This window comes from Melanostigma gelatinosum (assembly GCF_949748355.1).
Source record: "Melanostigma gelatinosum genome assembly, chromosome: 17".
In the NCBI taxonomy this organism is placed as follows: Eukaryota; Metazoa; Chordata; class Actinopteri; order Perciformes; family Zoarcidae; genus Melanostigma; species Melanostigma gelatinosum.
This window is the reverse complement of record NC_136650.1, coordinates 3418912-3435516: the sequence shown is the minus strand read 5'-3', so window position 1 is coordinate 3435516 and position 16605 is coordinate 3418912. Positions and strand designations below refer to the sequence as shown.

At 41.0% G+C, this 16605-nt stretch overlaps 1 protein-coding gene across 1 annotated transcript in view; it reads right to left on the bottom strand.

Annotated features, from left to right (window-relative positions):
• Window positions 1-5256: 5256 nt before the first annotated feature.
• The window catches only part of col28a1a (collagen, type XXVIII, alpha 1a), a gene marked incomplete at both ends in the record, with an annotated part of 36240 nt that continues 24891 nt past the window's right edge, over window positions 5257-16605 (bottom strand). The window contains 13 exons of the mRNA XM_079287910.1: window positions 5257-5429; window positions 7275-7554; window positions 8462-8610; window positions 9448-10002; window positions 10652-10688; window positions 10779-10814; window positions 12248-12328; window positions 12510-12578; window positions 12873-12941; window positions 13078-13146; window positions 14570-14638; window positions 15063-15131; window positions 15330-15398. Coding sequence (XP_079144036.1) covers window positions 5257-5429; window positions 7275-7554; window positions 8462-8610; window positions 9448-10002; window positions 10652-10688; window positions 10779-10814; window positions 12248-12328; window positions 12510-12578; window positions 12873-12941; window positions 13078-13146; window positions 14570-14638; window positions 15063-15131; window positions 15330-15398 — 1725 coding nt within the window. The remainder of the gene's footprint in view (window positions 5430-7274; window positions 7555-8461; window positions 8611-9447; window positions 10003-10651; window positions 10689-10778; window positions 10815-12247; window positions 12329-12509; window positions 12579-12872; window positions 12942-13077; window positions 13147-14569; window positions 14639-15062; window positions 15132-15329; window positions 15399-16605) is intronic.

The window sequence follows — 16605 nt, the reverse complement described above, 5'->3', positions numbered from 1 at the left end:
TCTGAAACTGTGAAAATGGTGTTGATGTTAGGGGGTGTGAGTGGGTCTGTTTTACTTAGCTGTTACTTTGTATTTAATAAGAAATGTAAGGAAGAATCTAATGTTAACATGATGCGGGCCTTCAATGTGCTTCAGTGTGCAGCGTGAGACAGAAGTGTCGCAGGGCAGAGCGGCTCTGGAAAGCTACTGGGCTAGAAGTGCATCGTTTATATCTCAAAGACCTCAGAGTTCTTTTAATACTGGAGTAAAGGAAGCTAGAACTGCTTATTTTGCCAACCTAATCTCTTCAAGGAAAAATCCCAAGATTCTGTTTGACACAATTAGAGGAATTGTTTCACCACCTGTCTCCACTGTACCATGCTATTCTGTTGACGATTGCAACAAATTCCTGATCTATTTTAATGATAAGGTAACAGGTATTAGGTCTGGCATTCAGCCTGGGATCTGTTCGGCTACTTGTAGCTCCTCGCAATCTCCTGCTGTTATGGGCTCTTTCCAGCCTATCAGCCTTCAAGACCTGATGGACTTAATTACCAAAACAAAGCCATCAACTTGCCCTCTGGATATAATTCCATCCTCTCTATTTAAGAAAGTTCTGCTAACTATTGGCCCTGCAGTAACATCTATTGTCAATTCCTCATTGTCTACAGGAATTGTCCCTTCCTATTTCAAACATGCCACTATCCAGCCCATATTAAAGAAACCTAACTTAGATCCAGCTTTGCCCATGAACTACAGGCCCATATCAAAACTGCCTTTCCTGTCCAAAATTTTTGAGAAAGTGGTGGCCAAACAACTTACTGCTGCACTGGAGAGGCACAATATCTACGACAAGTTCCAGTCTGGGTTTCGTAAGCAACACTCTACTGAAACCACTCTCCTGAGGGTTTCAAATGACATTCTCATGTGTGCTGATGCAGGTGACTGCTCTGTGTTAGTTCTTCTGGACCTCAGTTCTGCATTTGACACTGTAGACCATGACATCCTGATTAAGAGGCTTCGTGATTGGGTGGGCATATCTGGCATAGCGTTAGACTGGTTTACATCTTACCTCAGTGACAGAAGTTTCAATGTCTCTGTGGGTGATTTTGTGTCTGTTACCTCTCAACTTTCTTGTGGTGTACCGCAGGGCTCGGTTCTGGGGCCTCTGTTATTTTCCCTTTATCTGTTACCTTTGGGGCCGATCATAAAAAGCTGTAATGTGTCCTATCACTTATATGCAGACGACATCCAACTTCATCTGTCATTCAAACCCAGCGAGGCATTCACATTAACTAGGCTCCTGGACTGTGTCAATGCCATCAGAGACTGGACGGCAGAAAACTGCTCGCAACTCAATGACTCTAAGACGGAGGTCCTAGTTATTGCTCCAGAGGAGTTTGTCCCCATGATCAGGCAGATTATTAGTCCACTCTCCTCTGCTTCCCATTGCAACCTGCGCAATCTTGGGATTTTCTTTGATCGCTCCATGTCATTTGACCAACATGTTAAGCAGCTGTCCAGGTCATGTTTCTTCCATCTAAGAAATATCAGTAAACTGAGATCTGTATTATCAACACCTGAATTAGAAATGATCATACACACATTTATCTCTTCACGCATTGACTACTGCAACTCACTTTCCACATCACTCAGTGTATCTGCTCTTAACCGTCTGCAGGTCATCCAAAACGCTGCCGCCAGATTACTCACCAGGACAAATCGACGGTCTCACATCACCCCCGTACTCCGATCTCTCCACTGGCTTCCTGTAGCATCTCGGATACACTTTAAAATTCTCACCATCACTTACAGAGCACTTCACGGTCAGGCTCCGACTTATGTAGCTGATCTACTTCGCCCCTATTCACCCGCCCGCACTCTCAGGTCAAACGCTCTAGGTCTTCTGTCAGTCCCACGCACACGATTTAAGAGCCGTGGTGACCGAGCCTTTGAGGCAGTGGCCCCGAGGCTCTGGAATGCTCTGCCTGCAACTCTGCGCCTCGCAGATACTGTGGATACTTTTAAAAGCCAGCTCAAAACCCACCTGTTTAGGCTGGCGTTTGTGTAAAAGTAAACCCATGTCCTAGACCTGCTCTTAAAATATGTTTTACATTTTTATTTTTATTTTATTTTTATTTTATTCTTTAACATTTTTTATTCACTCTGTGTAGATAATTTATTGACCCTAGGGTCACATTGTGTTTTTCATGCTTTTAAATGTCTGCTCTGTTAAGCACTTTGTGATAGTACTGTCTGTGAAAAGCACTATATAAATAAAATTCATTCATTCATTCATTCAATCTGTCTTCTTTGTATTTGTCTTTTATGACCGTGCTACAAACTTGTACCGTTTTTCAAGAAGCTTGCCTTTCTCTGGGAAAACATCTGTGTATATTATGTACTGAAGTTGCTAAAAAGAAGCTTGTTGTGAAGTTTGGCAGCAACAAGGGTAAACCACATTAACTTTGTGACAGATGGGGTGTGGGGTATATCTAGCCATGCAGTGAAAAGACCTACTGATCTAAATAGCTGACATTAAAAAATAACATAAAAAAACAAGTTGTATTGATAAAGAAAAGATGGGATGAATGCCAATGGAAATTGATCATTAAAATGGTGCTATGGTATGCTACTGCATACAAAGCAGTAGTTTTGTTTACTGGCCACCAAAATAATTTGCTGTCAAATGCACATATATCAGTAGTAAACAGTGATGATCTCATCTCACTGGTACCATCTGGCAGGGCAGAAAACCTGACAATCTCGACAAAGCTACAAAGTATTTGTCTGATTATTAAATACACTATTGGTGCATACTGGTTTGTACAATAAATTTGAAGCAATATGAGAGACTTCACTTGGACTCTAGCTTTTAGTCCTGAGACTTTGACTCTGGACCAAAGATTTGAGACCTGATTTGGAATCTTGCTCACCAAAGACTTGCGCCATGACTTGGACCTCCAAAAAATGACTTGTGAGCATCTCTGTTGTGTACTCAATGTCAAATGCCATAAATGTGTTGCTCTGTGTGTACTTTTGAAAGAGTTATAAAATTGGACAATCTTTAAGAAATTATATTTTATTCATTGAAAAAAGGTTTATTTTGTTGAACTACCGTGTTCTAACTTCACTATTCCTTCTGGCATTTTAACAGTGTTAAACAATAAAACAGTATATTTTACAGTCAAGTGTATCTGTCCAACATTCATCCTAATAGAGATTAAAAGAGTTTTCTTAAGATGAATTAAAACAACTAAAGCTTGAGAAAGCAATGTTGAAGTAGCTACATGTGAGTATACCTTAATTGGGTTAAAGGGATAGTTTGGGTGTTATTAAGTGGGGTTGTATGATGTACATAGTCATCCATAGTCAGAGTGTCGCCACGCCCCCAGAATGGAGAATTGGACAGGAATACTGGCAGAGGAGCAAAGCAATATACTGGTGTGGAATGTATTTTGTACACCTAAATGAAAGGATCACCTTAAAAAAAAATCAATATCAGTTTAAGTATGCGCTATATTTCAAAGACCAGATGGGGAACTGAACTCAAAGTGAAACTTGGCTTTGAAAAGAACATAGATAACTTTCTCTCTCAGTTTAGTTGCCCATCCGAAAGGAAAAAAAGCAGTGAAAATATTTTTAATAGAGCATATGTATACATGAACTGATATTAAGGTTTTTATTCGGTGAGCATTTTGCTGGCCCCGCCCACACCAGTATATTGCTTTGCTCCCATGCCGGCGTTCCTTTCTGTTTCTCCAAAATGGGGGTGTGCCGATCGCCCTCTACTCTAGGCAATACATCGATTATGGATAAGTACCTCATACGAGCCCACTTACAAACACCCAATCCATCCCTTTAAGAGTGCACAGTTTGCTTAGGTATCAACATGCCCTTAAAGGCACTGCTGTTTTGTCGACAACTCTTAAAGAAACACCTGAAATCAGTGACCCACAAAAACAATAGCAAGACGAATCCCAGAATGAAATACCCTAAAAGGAAATAGAAAGTGTTTTATACCCGTCAGGTCCATAAACTACGTCTGTAACAACAATATACATGGTAACTATATTCACATTGCAGGTGAAAGTTCCTCAATTCTGATGTTCTGCCCTGTGCTCTTTTCATAGTCATATTGTCATGACATAATTTCTACTGCCACATATAATTTAACTAACCAGATTTAGACACAACTGTCAATAACTGAGAAATAATTTGCCACAGTTAGACAGAAGCAGCTTTACTCTGTTTGTCCACAGCTGTGAGTCCTGCCAAGCTGCATGGAACAGATGGAATGTGCTGATTGGGATGCAGAGTTTGAATACACGGTTTTGCATTCATTGTACACTCACTGACATGTGAAACCCTGTTGTCTGTTGAGGCTCTGCTATTCTTGAGCTGAACTCCGCCCCGTTTCCTTGTTTAACTTGAAATCCTGGTCACATCGGTTAGGACAAGCACAACAACACTTTGAATGAGCTGCACTTTCAGAGATGCTGTTTAACCCTCTGATGCACAACATATTCTAAAAATGTTAATGCACAGAAAATGTTCATTGCCCCCATTATATGATACATAGGTGAATGGTTATTTTTATTATCTTTTTCACAATATTATGTCATTACCTAGGATTTTTTTAACTAACTGGCTCCCGTAGCTGTGCCTACGGTGTGATAGAATCTGAATTGTAAGTCGCTTTGGATAAAAGCATCTGCTAAATGACTGTAATATAATGAAATGTGTGTGATATGTGTATTTTGTGTAACTCGCCTTGTGTTTTATTTCATATGATATCAGGTTTTAATCATGGTACTGAAGGACTTGAGGGTAGTGGCTTGCGATTAAGAACTTTCAAGTGAACATGTTCAGAGCTGAAAAACTGAACCGGTTGACACACGATCGCTGTCTGAGTGTATAGACAACAACCGAAAGAAAGGCACAATAAAATGATTTGCATCAGGGATGGCATGTTGAACCCAGTCTTGTTGATTCCCCTGTCAGCGTGTATTGGTTTGTAGTTTTATATTTCGGTATAAATCCCAGAGCAGATATATGTAGTTTTCCAAAATGACCAGACGGCTAGTACATGTGCAGCCGTTAAAAATTGAGCAGGAGCACCTGCAGTGTGAACATAGACAGCAAGGAGGTCCAAGCCTGATCTCCATGACATCCTTGACCTGCAGCAGTCCACAGAGCGTCAGTCTGTTCCGTCCCTCGGCGACGGTGATGGAGCATGTTCGCTTTGCACGCACCCTTTTCTCCGAGCACAGCTTGTTACGTGTAGACGCAGGAACTCCTGCAGCTGGCTTCAGTCTCAAAGTTGTTCGCGTTGCCCTGACAACTTCCGAACCAGAACTGAGCGCAGGCGTTGGCCTCGGGGTCGTAGTACCACTTGACCACGTACTGTCGACAGGGACCTGGGTCCAGAGGCTGACTGCACCCCTCAACTGAAAAGAAAAGAAGGGTGTAATAACTCACTGCATGTTACAGTTTCAACATACATGTAGCAGGTCATCAGAATAACCTGCTACATGACACATCCTGACTGAGGCCCTCTTTAGACCTGGCATTCATTGGCGTCTTGGGTGATCCGACCACAAGTGGACCTGACAATGCAAATCAAAGTGCCCAACTGTGTTCGGGAAGTCTGTCGTGCTAAACGCACACTTCCAATTTTGCCAATTTATTAGTTTGCCTTGAGGGGACAGACCAGCGTTGTAGTAGTCGAGATCGGTCTTTTTGAAGGTCTCGGCCTTGTATCGGAATCGACCGCATTTTTACTCTGCAGTTCAGTCTTGAGGAAGACCGGTCAAGGCCGAAGTGCCTGTGCATTGTCTGATTTATATGTTAACATTAATACTGTGGTTTCTCATAGAATACAAAGGCACACCTGTACATTCCTGAACTCTCCACTTGTAATTGAATCACCCAAGCAAATGTTCATGCCAGGTCTGATTAGGGCCTGAGATAAAATTCAAACAACCTGGTTTTAACCTGTATGAATCTGAGTGGACTCTTTACCTGTTACTTCATTACCTTTCCAAAATGTGAAGCTCATATCTATTCAAAGTGAAGTATTGACGTCTTTTACTTAAAGGCACAATGAGTAGGACATGTCGGTCCATTCAAAGTTGGCCCCTCCTTCCCGACTCAAAAATACCATAAGCCACGCGACTGCGGTTAGTGTTAGGGTGCTTGTCAGCTGGCGAAAGCCAACCCCAGATTCACTCTCATTTACAAGCTTGGCTTTATATTTGCATTTTTTTCAGAGCTGTTTCCACCATTGTGGTAGCTTCATCTTGGATGATTGCTTACGATCTGGCACTGGTGACTTCATTTTTATCGAGGTTAAAGCCGGGGAAGGTCTTGAACACAACATATGAAAATACAGTTGGAGGGCGGTGGCTGCAGACACCACCAAACACTTCTACTGGATCAGACGTGATGATTGAGAAGGATTATTTTGATATGAGTCAATACATTGTTTTTCAGGAAAATCCTGCTCATGAGCAAAAGTAGAAATACTACAGTATAGAAATTGCAGGCGTATTATCAATGAAATATGATTCTAGTACCAAAAGTAGAAGTACTCCCTTGAGCGATATTTTATATTATATATTCTATAATTATTATTGATTCATTAATGTGTAAGGATATTTTACATTTGTTCCTAATTTAGATTAACTCATAATTTCTTCACAAACTGTAGTTATATCTATAAAAACACATTTTTTAATTGATGAAGTTTATCTTTGTGTGTTAAATCTAAATAAACAAAATAACTAGTAATTTATACCGAAGAACGATGAAATGTGTGTAGTGGAGTAAAAGTTACAAAATATCCCTCTAAAATCTTGTGGAGTAGAAGTATAAAGAAGCATATAATACTCCAAGAAAATACAAATATAAAACATTGAACTTATTGAACGTACATTCCACCACTGAATCTGTTCTCATCATTTACAAATAATTATACAAGACTATACAGACATGGTATCCCTAAAACCGAAACACATTAACATGAAAAAAAGATGAAAAAAGGCCTCCTCTAGCATGGCCCTGTACGTTTGGTCTCAACATTATTGTTACCAAACAACAACCAAAGGAACTCATAAGAGAAAGGGAGGTCCATGTGATAAGCACCCTCATGATGTGTTGCACAACTCAAGATTTCATTTCTGATGACACCATCTTTTTTGTCATGTGTCTTTCGTAGGCAATAAACTTATCAGAAATAATATTAGAATAGACACGTATCAAAGGCTGTATCCGTCGCCGCTCTGCTTGTTTACCTGTCAGCGATGAGTCCGTCAGGGGTGGAGGAGGAGGAGGGCTGACCGGAGCCTGTTTGATCTCAGCCTCATGCAGCTGGCCAGTCGGAGTCTGAGGACCCACCACGGAGGTCAGCCCAGGGCCCTGCTGCCCTCTGCCACCGGGAGAGGCGAACGTGATGTCGGGCAGCTCGTCCCAGGGCTCCACCAACAGTTTGGTATCAACCAGGTTCTTGTCGACCCTACCTGACTCATGGGACTGTGGAGTCGGGGCGGTTACTGTCTCCACTGGGAGTTCAAGCTGGGAAGTAGAGAATCTCAGATCAGACATTTTAGACAGACTTTTACATGACAGAGTTATATTCAATGCAGTCTTCAATGCAGCCACTCGTGGAAAACAATAAAAAGCAACTTGCAGAGACTTGTATGAAAGACAGAATGGCTCAATTGCTGAATTGCTGTGACATTTTTGGTGAATGCTTGGAAAACTCACGGTCTGTACCTTGAATGATGCCATCCTTCTACCGATCCTCAAGATTTTCTATCCACAGAGTCATGTGACTGACCTTGGTGGGCTTTGCTATAAAAGCATCTGGGTGGACATGCCCCCTCCTCTTTGCCATTACTTACCTCATCCGAGACAGTGAGTATCATTGACCACGGAGGTGAGGGGCAAGGATAACTTTTGGAGTCTAACATCATATTTCAATAAATAAAAGCCTGAATTATATCTGAAAAACAAGCTAAACGATGTTGTACACATGCATTGGTGGAGCCAAGATGCACTGATCGATCGACGCGCCGGACGTTTCTGGGCATCAACCTCTGTCAGAACTAGGCCAGGGGTCACTAATAGGCGGACCCCTGGACCCAGACGACCCAACTGATGGATAATTGAGAATTATACAGCGCTTCTATTTTAACCTGTGCAACTTTTTTACGGCACTCGGTCAGCAGTCCAGGAAATGCACCGATTGTAAATCATCTCACGTGATCACATCTCACGTGCCAATCGAATGTGTATTCATTTGCACCCAGACACATATTACTGCTATTCTCTCTCTCTCTCTCTCTCTCTCTCTCTCTCATCAGGCAGATGGTTGCCACCCAAAAGCCAGAGTACAGTGTCTCGAGATAACTTCTGTCATGACTGAGGTCAACAGCATTTTCAAGTATCATTTTTCCAAACAGGATAAAAGCCGCATTACTTGGATGTTTTCCTCAACTGGGAACTCATTGAAGCGGCCGTCCACTGGAGCCTCTGGGTGGATTTCCACAAGTGGAAAGATGGAGTTTGGTAGAAATGCCATTCTGTCATCCTGCTCACAAATCCGATTCAGTATTTTGCCTTCCAGAGCTGTACCAAAACAAACAATGAAATTTCAAAATGAACCGTTACAGGTTGTACTTCTCACAGGATATGATGGGTGTTACTGGGTGACTGACTTGCAGTGTAAAAGCACTTTATTTACCATTTACATGCATACTATATATGCACATTATATATGCATACTATACACTCATACTATGCATGCACACTATAAACACAATGGACAAATGGACTTGGACTTGTGCACTACATGTCATTTACCCATTTATACAAATTCATACACTGATGGGTACCATGCCACCTGCCCATCAAGACAATCTAACCACCACCAGGCACAGCAATATGGGCTGAAGTGTCTTGCCCAAGAACATGGACTAGCAAAACCTGGGATTGACCTTAAAATGGTCAAGGAGTTTGTCATTCTTACTTTTTTCTTCTGTCTGGCATTTAACATTTTCTGAGTTTTTGGTACTACAGTTTCCATCATACTTTCCTGTGAGTGAGACAGCAGTTATCTTACCATATCCCTGCTTTGAAACTCATGCTGCATTAGCTGCTAGCAATTACACTGTCACTGGATTACTGCTGGAAACAATTTCATTTGAATTTGAAGACAACAATGCAAAATCTAAAGTTTTGAGGTAACTAAAAGCACTAGAAAGACTACATTGCAGATTACAGCCATGTGGGTGATGTCTGTGTGTTCTAAGTCTGAGAATGGGTGCAAATCACCTCGATTAGGTTAACAGCATGTTATAGAAAACCAATGCTGTATGGATAAATTCTTTGATCAATGTGTCAGCATGCCAATTTTGCCAATCGTAAACAGTGTGATTGTTGTTTGAGACGACATTGATTGCTTACTGGACAGTGCATTGAAATCATCTATGAGGTAGACATGCTCTTCATCAGGATCGGAGGCCATAACATCCATCTGAGCCTGGAACTCTTTATATAGAGGGTCGGTCTTGTTCACGACTCCTATTACAAACATCTCGATCCCCTCCGCGTGGGCGTCCGTAGCCGTTTCTTCAAACTGCATGACGTCACGGGGGTCGGCCTGCCCATCTGTCAAAACCACGGCCACCTTCCTCACACCGGGCCGCGAGGCCCGGAAAAGCTGGTTGGCTCGATGGATGGCACTGCCCGTGAAGGTACCCTCGCCGAGGTAAGGCATCTTCCGGACGGCAGCCTTGACGTCGTCCTGGCTGAACTGCTGCTGAAAACTGACTACCACCATGTCCACATGGCTGTAGAGCACCACGCCAATCCGACTGGCTTCTCGGCTCACCGTCACGTGGTCGATAAGAGCGTTCACAAAGTCCTTCACCAACTCAAAGTTTTCTGGTCCCACACTCTCAGAGCTGTCTATCACAAACACCAGCTCCAGAGGGCTTTCTCTGCATTTGAGACCACAGCCTGGTCAACAAATGTCAAAGATAAATTAGAATACAAAAAAAACTGCATTGTGGATACAAAAACATGAACAGACTATCTCTGTGCAGCTTATACTCTTACCTGAAGGAACAAAATACACTTCAAAACTTCAGTTCAGACTTTAACTTGTTTTACTTATTCTGTTTGCCTGTCTTCACTCAACGCTGTTATCTTTTAAAGCATTTGTAGCGGGACTGCATTACATCATATGAATGATCTAATATTGGATTTACTTAAGGTCAAGTTTGTAGGCTTTAGGGGGATCTCTTAACAGAAATATAATCTAATATTATTATTCTGTTTTCATTCGTGTAGAATCACCTTAAACTAAGAATCTTGTTAGCTTTGAATGAGTCCTTCATCTCTACATAGGGGGCGAGTCCTCATCATGGAGTCCACTGTGTGTTGCACCGCCATGTTTTTACAGAAGCCCCGACTGGACAAACCAAATACTGGCTCTAGAGAGAGCCTTTACGTTTATACATTGTCGGCAAAGTATTCCCTGCTAGATGCCACTAAATCCTACACACACATTTACGAGACAAAATAGCACCCAACTTAAGCAAGATCAAAAGATTAAGATTGACTGAGGATTAAACTGATGAAAAACATGATCAAATGTGTAATTTACCACATATTTCTCTTATAATCCTGATGACCTCTTCTCTCTGTGTACAGAAAACAAATGTGAAAAAAATAGGCTTTACATTTTAATGTGAAGATATAAAACTATCGTTTGTGCCAGTAACTTTACTCACTGTGAGTCCCGGTTCTCCCTTTTCTCCAGTTCTCCCCTGTAAAATGAACCACACATGAGGAAGTAAACTGCATTACAGTCACAGTGTTAAACATTGTAGGCTAAATCAAAACACAACTGAACTACTTGCTTTTGTTTAGGCAAAAAAAATTGATGGTTAGGTTTAATAAAACATCATGGTGGCTTCAAATTGATATGTTTGTTACATTATTTACCAGTAAATCATTTACCATTAAAATAAGTCAAAGGCTACTTTTTGTTTCACACAGGACCTGAACTCATGGGTGTAAGTGTGTGTGTTTGTTTGACCAATCCACCATCATGACATCTTTTCTACGTGGACTTCTCCTGTAATTCAGGGGTGAAAGAAGATACGGTCGAACACCAATGAAAGATTCAGTGCCTGTACAGGGAAGAGGGGACAGCGGCTGCCTGCCAAAGCCCACGTACATAACAACATAATGGTGTGTGTGCACTTTTACTTCCTTAAGACACAATTTACACAAACGTTTCCACTTCAGCTGAGCATAGAAACGTATTTACAAGGAGTAAAAAAGGTACCCGAGGTATCCAGTCAATCATTTATGTCTTGACAAGTCAATTTATAGAGATCCAAGGGCGAATGGTCATATTTATATGCAATAATATGATGCTAAAATTAATAAATGGCATTAATCAGTGATATTTACCAATAAACCATTTGCATTCAGCTGGCATTTGCAAACACTGTCAAGCCATTTGTATGGATTATAATATAATAATTTTATATATGATATTAACATGTAGACTAAATATATCTTGGCCTGTTAGGACCAATGTCTTACTCTGAGACACTTGATACAAGACCAGAGTTATTTTGGGGCTTTTAGCCAAACCAGCTAAGTTGGAGCTTCCGGAAATATGGGATTGTTATTTGTATTTACAATAAGAATGTTACAGTATTTGTAAGATGGAAACCCAATCTCTGGAAATACAATGTTTTCCATGTAACATAAGTACAGCACAATTATAACAGTAACTGATTTGATCTCCTTTGTAGCGGCATTTGTTACTTTCTGCCTTTTGGATACCACCACGAGGAGTTGCAAAGGTCAGAAATGTTCAAATCCTACAAACAGGGATTTTAAGAACAGGACCTAATTCACAATCAGTTTAGGACCAGTCGATCCTTATGATGATAAATTGATCAGCCTGAAAACGCTCATTGGAGCTTATGTTTGATACATGTTTCCCAACATGTAAATTAACAACAACAAAAATTGCTAGCAGGACCTTCCTTTATAGGTTCCATTTTACATTAAATAAAGAGGACAGCATTGCCTACAAGAAGGAAAATAAACTGTGACCCAGAACAAATTATAGCTGGAAAACAAAACATTGACATTGAACTGTGATCATCACAGACCTTTTGAGGAACAACTTATGAGATTGTTATTAAACCATGAAGCAAGATGGGAAATGCTGTGTTACCATCGGTCCAGTAGATCCAGGTCCTCCATAGTCTCCACCGTCTCCTTTCTTTCCCCGATATCCAGGATTGCCTCTGTCACCCTGTGTGTGAGTGAGTGAGTGAGTGAGTGAGTGAGTGAGTGAGTGAGTGAGTGAGTGAGTGAGTGAGTGAGTGTGTGTGAAAGCACTCTTTATTACAGCAAATTTGAAGCACTGGTAATCAGAGGCAATATGTCACAGGTAATGCAACCACTGGCACATGCAGTGGCTATATTGTAAGTACCTTCCCTCCTGGAAGGCCATCCCCTGGTGGTCCCCGAGGGCCCATTGGCCCCTGAAACCCAGGTTCTCCCTAAGAATAAAGATGGATGAATTGGTAAGCACCACAAGAGTATCATCAGCATATAGACGTATCTTGAAGCCCTGAGCATTGAGTGAAACACCACAGATGGATTTATTTGATGTGACAGCACAGGCTTACGACTCAAGATGAGACAATGGTCATCCTTGCAAGACAAGATAATGGACAGACATGCTCAGCTCCATCCTATTCTTGGGGAACAACATGATACAGTTGGAGCACATTTGTGATCCCATTTTCTTGAAGTACAGCATACCAGTCTTGTCAAGTGTTTTTATTGCCTACCTTCGGTCCCTGGATGCCCTCTCCAGGAGGCCCTAGCACGCCTGGTGGACCAGGCTGCCCTGTAGAACCCTGGGAATACAATGCATCACAGCATTTGTCAAGTTATTAGGCTAATATTATAATATCTAGAGGAAATAGTTTATAAGAACAATAGAAATTGACTTGTTTAACTCCCCCTTTATACTGTAGATACACACACACTGACCTTTGGTCCATAAAGTCCAATCCCGGGAGGACCTGATGGCCCCGGCACGCCCGACAAGCCTCTGTCACCCTGACACACAGACAAAACAAACTTGGACTAAAAATACTTTCCACTGCCTAGTAGTGGTGTAACGGATCACGGATTGATCCGTGATGCGTTCGGATCACTCGTGAACCGCGGATCAATTGAGTATTTTTTTCTTTTTTTTTTACAGTTTAATCATCATAGTCTGCAATAACGTTTTACTGCTGCTGTTCCTTTTCAAGTAACAAGTCCCCGAATATAAATGCAGAGCGTCAGTGAACAGATAGGAAGCAGTCGTGTGTTCACATGAACGGACATGTCCACACATATGAATAGACACCATCCCGTCTGTCAGCGACGGGGACACTCCGGTGTAGAAAACAAAGGATTTCTAAATCTGGTTAAAATGCTTGAGCCACGCTACGAAATCCACTCACGCACCCACTTCAGTGTGAAGCTGTTCCAGACCTCTATGAGAAGGAAAAGACTGTGACTGCTTTTACCACGGCGGAGATTCATAGTCAGGTGCTGCAGACACGCCCCCTCTGTGAGAGTCACACAGACACACACCTGGGGCAGGTGCTGACAGAAGTATCAGAGTGAAGCTAGACAGGCCCAATAGTAATATCCCAGTCACCACAGAAAGGTCGACCCTCTCCCCAGACAATGTAGATATTCTCATATTTTTGAAAATAACGTCACAGTAATGGTAAACATTATTGCAGTGTATTTGAATGACATAACCTGACGTAAACATAGACACAAGTTGTTGCAGAGCAGTTCAGTTCAGTTGAAAGAGTGTAAGCTAGCTCACTGGCTGTTTCTTTCTTTCAGTATTGATCAAAAGACGAGGGAATCAATATACCTCATGTTGCACTTAAACTTAACAGAATTGAATATTCTGAATGTTTTGTTTTTATTTATTTATTTCATTTTGTTACAAATTGGACATCTTCAATGTTTTTGTTTTATGTAAGAATATAGCCTCCCCTTTTCTTTGTTGATCCAAAAAATGATCCGAACCGTGACTCAAGAACCGTGATCCGAACCGAACCGTGAGGTTTGTGATCCATTGCAGCCCTACTGCCTATCCATCTTATACAGCACATTATACATCATTTTGTGTGTTCCAGGTCCACTCCATTGTCCTTTTCCATATCACCAACACTAAACACAGGTCAACAGTCTGTTCCAATTGAAAACCACATGGACTGCTATATATTTCACAACCATATCCACATTCATGAGGATTTTTGCTTGTTTGATGTTGAAGCTGATATTCAGCAGTGAAAATCTGCATAAATCATCTTCAGGATTATAGAATGCTACGGTTAAAGTGTAGAAATACTTCTAAATGATTTTCTCCCTTTGGTATGTTTAATGACACAATTCCCATGAGCCTCAGCAAATGTCCCTCTAAGGACTCTCCTCCATTTCATGAATTCATGAAGTAATACTTGTCCTTCACCTTAGGTCCAGGTAGTCCTTTCCCTTCATGTCCCATCTCTCCTTGCACTCCTGGTAAGCCAAGTAGCCCCTAATGGTCATGGAAAAAAACTTTTATTTACAAACCTGTCTTTCTTTTACATATCCTAATACAACTGTTCTTATGATATCTTACGTAAAGTTATTTTGCATTTGTTGTGAGTTCTAATATGAATATCAAGCAGCACAAGAGAGTATTAACTAATATCACATACATAAGTTACGAAACACGCAACTATGTTTTACTTTGACCAGCGCTCTCCTGTGTTTTTTTGACCCATCCACCTCTTCCACCTCGCTGCGCTGATGTGTCGCTCTTTGTACTACGCAAGCTAACTTCCATAGAGGGCAACCCTGCACGAGTTACAGTGCACTGTTTTTAATACAAACAGTGAATGAGAACAGCCTGATTTCTTGCATTACATATGAGCATAATTCGATTGTACTCCTCATTTTGGATGACTTTTTCCTCTCACCTGTGGTCCTGCGAAGCCATCTCCCTTCATTCCTGGTGGCCCAACTGGTCCAGTATTTCCTTTGTTACCCTGATAGAGGAACAGGAGAACAGCAAATACTGAGAGTGACAAACAGTTAGGAAATACTGTTGTATCTAAAAATTAGCATATTTTTATTGCAGACAAACTGTAATGTGAAGACTTCACACACCACTTTCTCAAAGTGATTGGGTAAAGCAGTGTGGTGTGATATATTGATAGGGTGAACATATCGTGTGCTAGTGTTACCTTCGGCCCAATAATTCCTACTCCAGGTTCTCCAACATGTCCAGCTGGTCCTACGGGACCAGGATCTCCCTGTTATTTGTACAAATTAACAATTAAAGCTCATAATATGTACGCAATACAATTTATTCATTTACTTTATAGACCCCCGACAAATGTACCAGAAGAAAAACAAACAAAGTTGTGGTAAACGGATAAGACATTGATGTAAATATAGGTTATGTTACATTTACTTTACTTCTATAGCTGCTAGTTTTACAGATTGTTATTCTACACACACAATATATATGGTGGTCTTTTTGAAATGGAAAAAAACATTATATATATGGCTTTAGTTCCCTCGACAAAAAGCCAATGTGATTCTTCCATTGGCTTTGGGATTATTGCAGAGCTCCGTGGCAACAAACGTTTATGATACTGACATATTTTGTTCAGTAAGATAATCATCATAAATGATCATCACTGTTTTTGAAGTGTTCATTTAATCTCCAGAAGTAAAATGCTAACGTTAGACTATGAACAAACTACAACACGGTCACATGACTTCATGTTACACTTTTTAGCAACCGCCTTTGTAAAGACATGCCAAAGATTAAAAATTCCCAAACATAATCACTGATCCATCGTAGAACAAAAAGTTTAAATCTATTCAGCTTGAACCACAGACCACATGTCAGGCATCGAACCAAAAAAAGAACCCTGTGAATGTGAGACAAAGGAACCAGAGCACAAACGTGCCGACTCATTTTCGAGTTTTAGAATTCATTCTTGCAGCACCCTATTATGTATTGTCTAGATTTATGTTTTTACCAAAAAGACCTTAAACCTGTCTCCTGCTGAATAAATTGAGGGTTAACATTGCCTTGAGTGTAATAGGTAAACATGAAATTCAAAGGTGAGATTAAGCAGATAAAAAAAGTTGTAACTTTGCTGCAACAGTTGTGCAGAGATGACCCAGACAACCTTGGTCATCAGTCTGCAACATAGTCCACCATTGTACAGGTGCACCATGCATGTTTAACTGTGTGCATGCCATGTTTTTTGTTTTTTTAACCATATAGGTATTATTGTAGTTGCAGTATTGATTACATTTTTCTTGGCAACATAATCGTTGACATTGCTCAACAAAGTAAGGGCAAGAACGTTACTTTCCATTCATTTGGAGCACATCCAAAACGTTGGTTATGATCCTTCATTTTATAGCAAAAGGGTGTACACACAATGACAGTGAGCACACAAGGTGGAACAGGAAGTGGGTGCAGTGTGCTGTGTGCTGTGT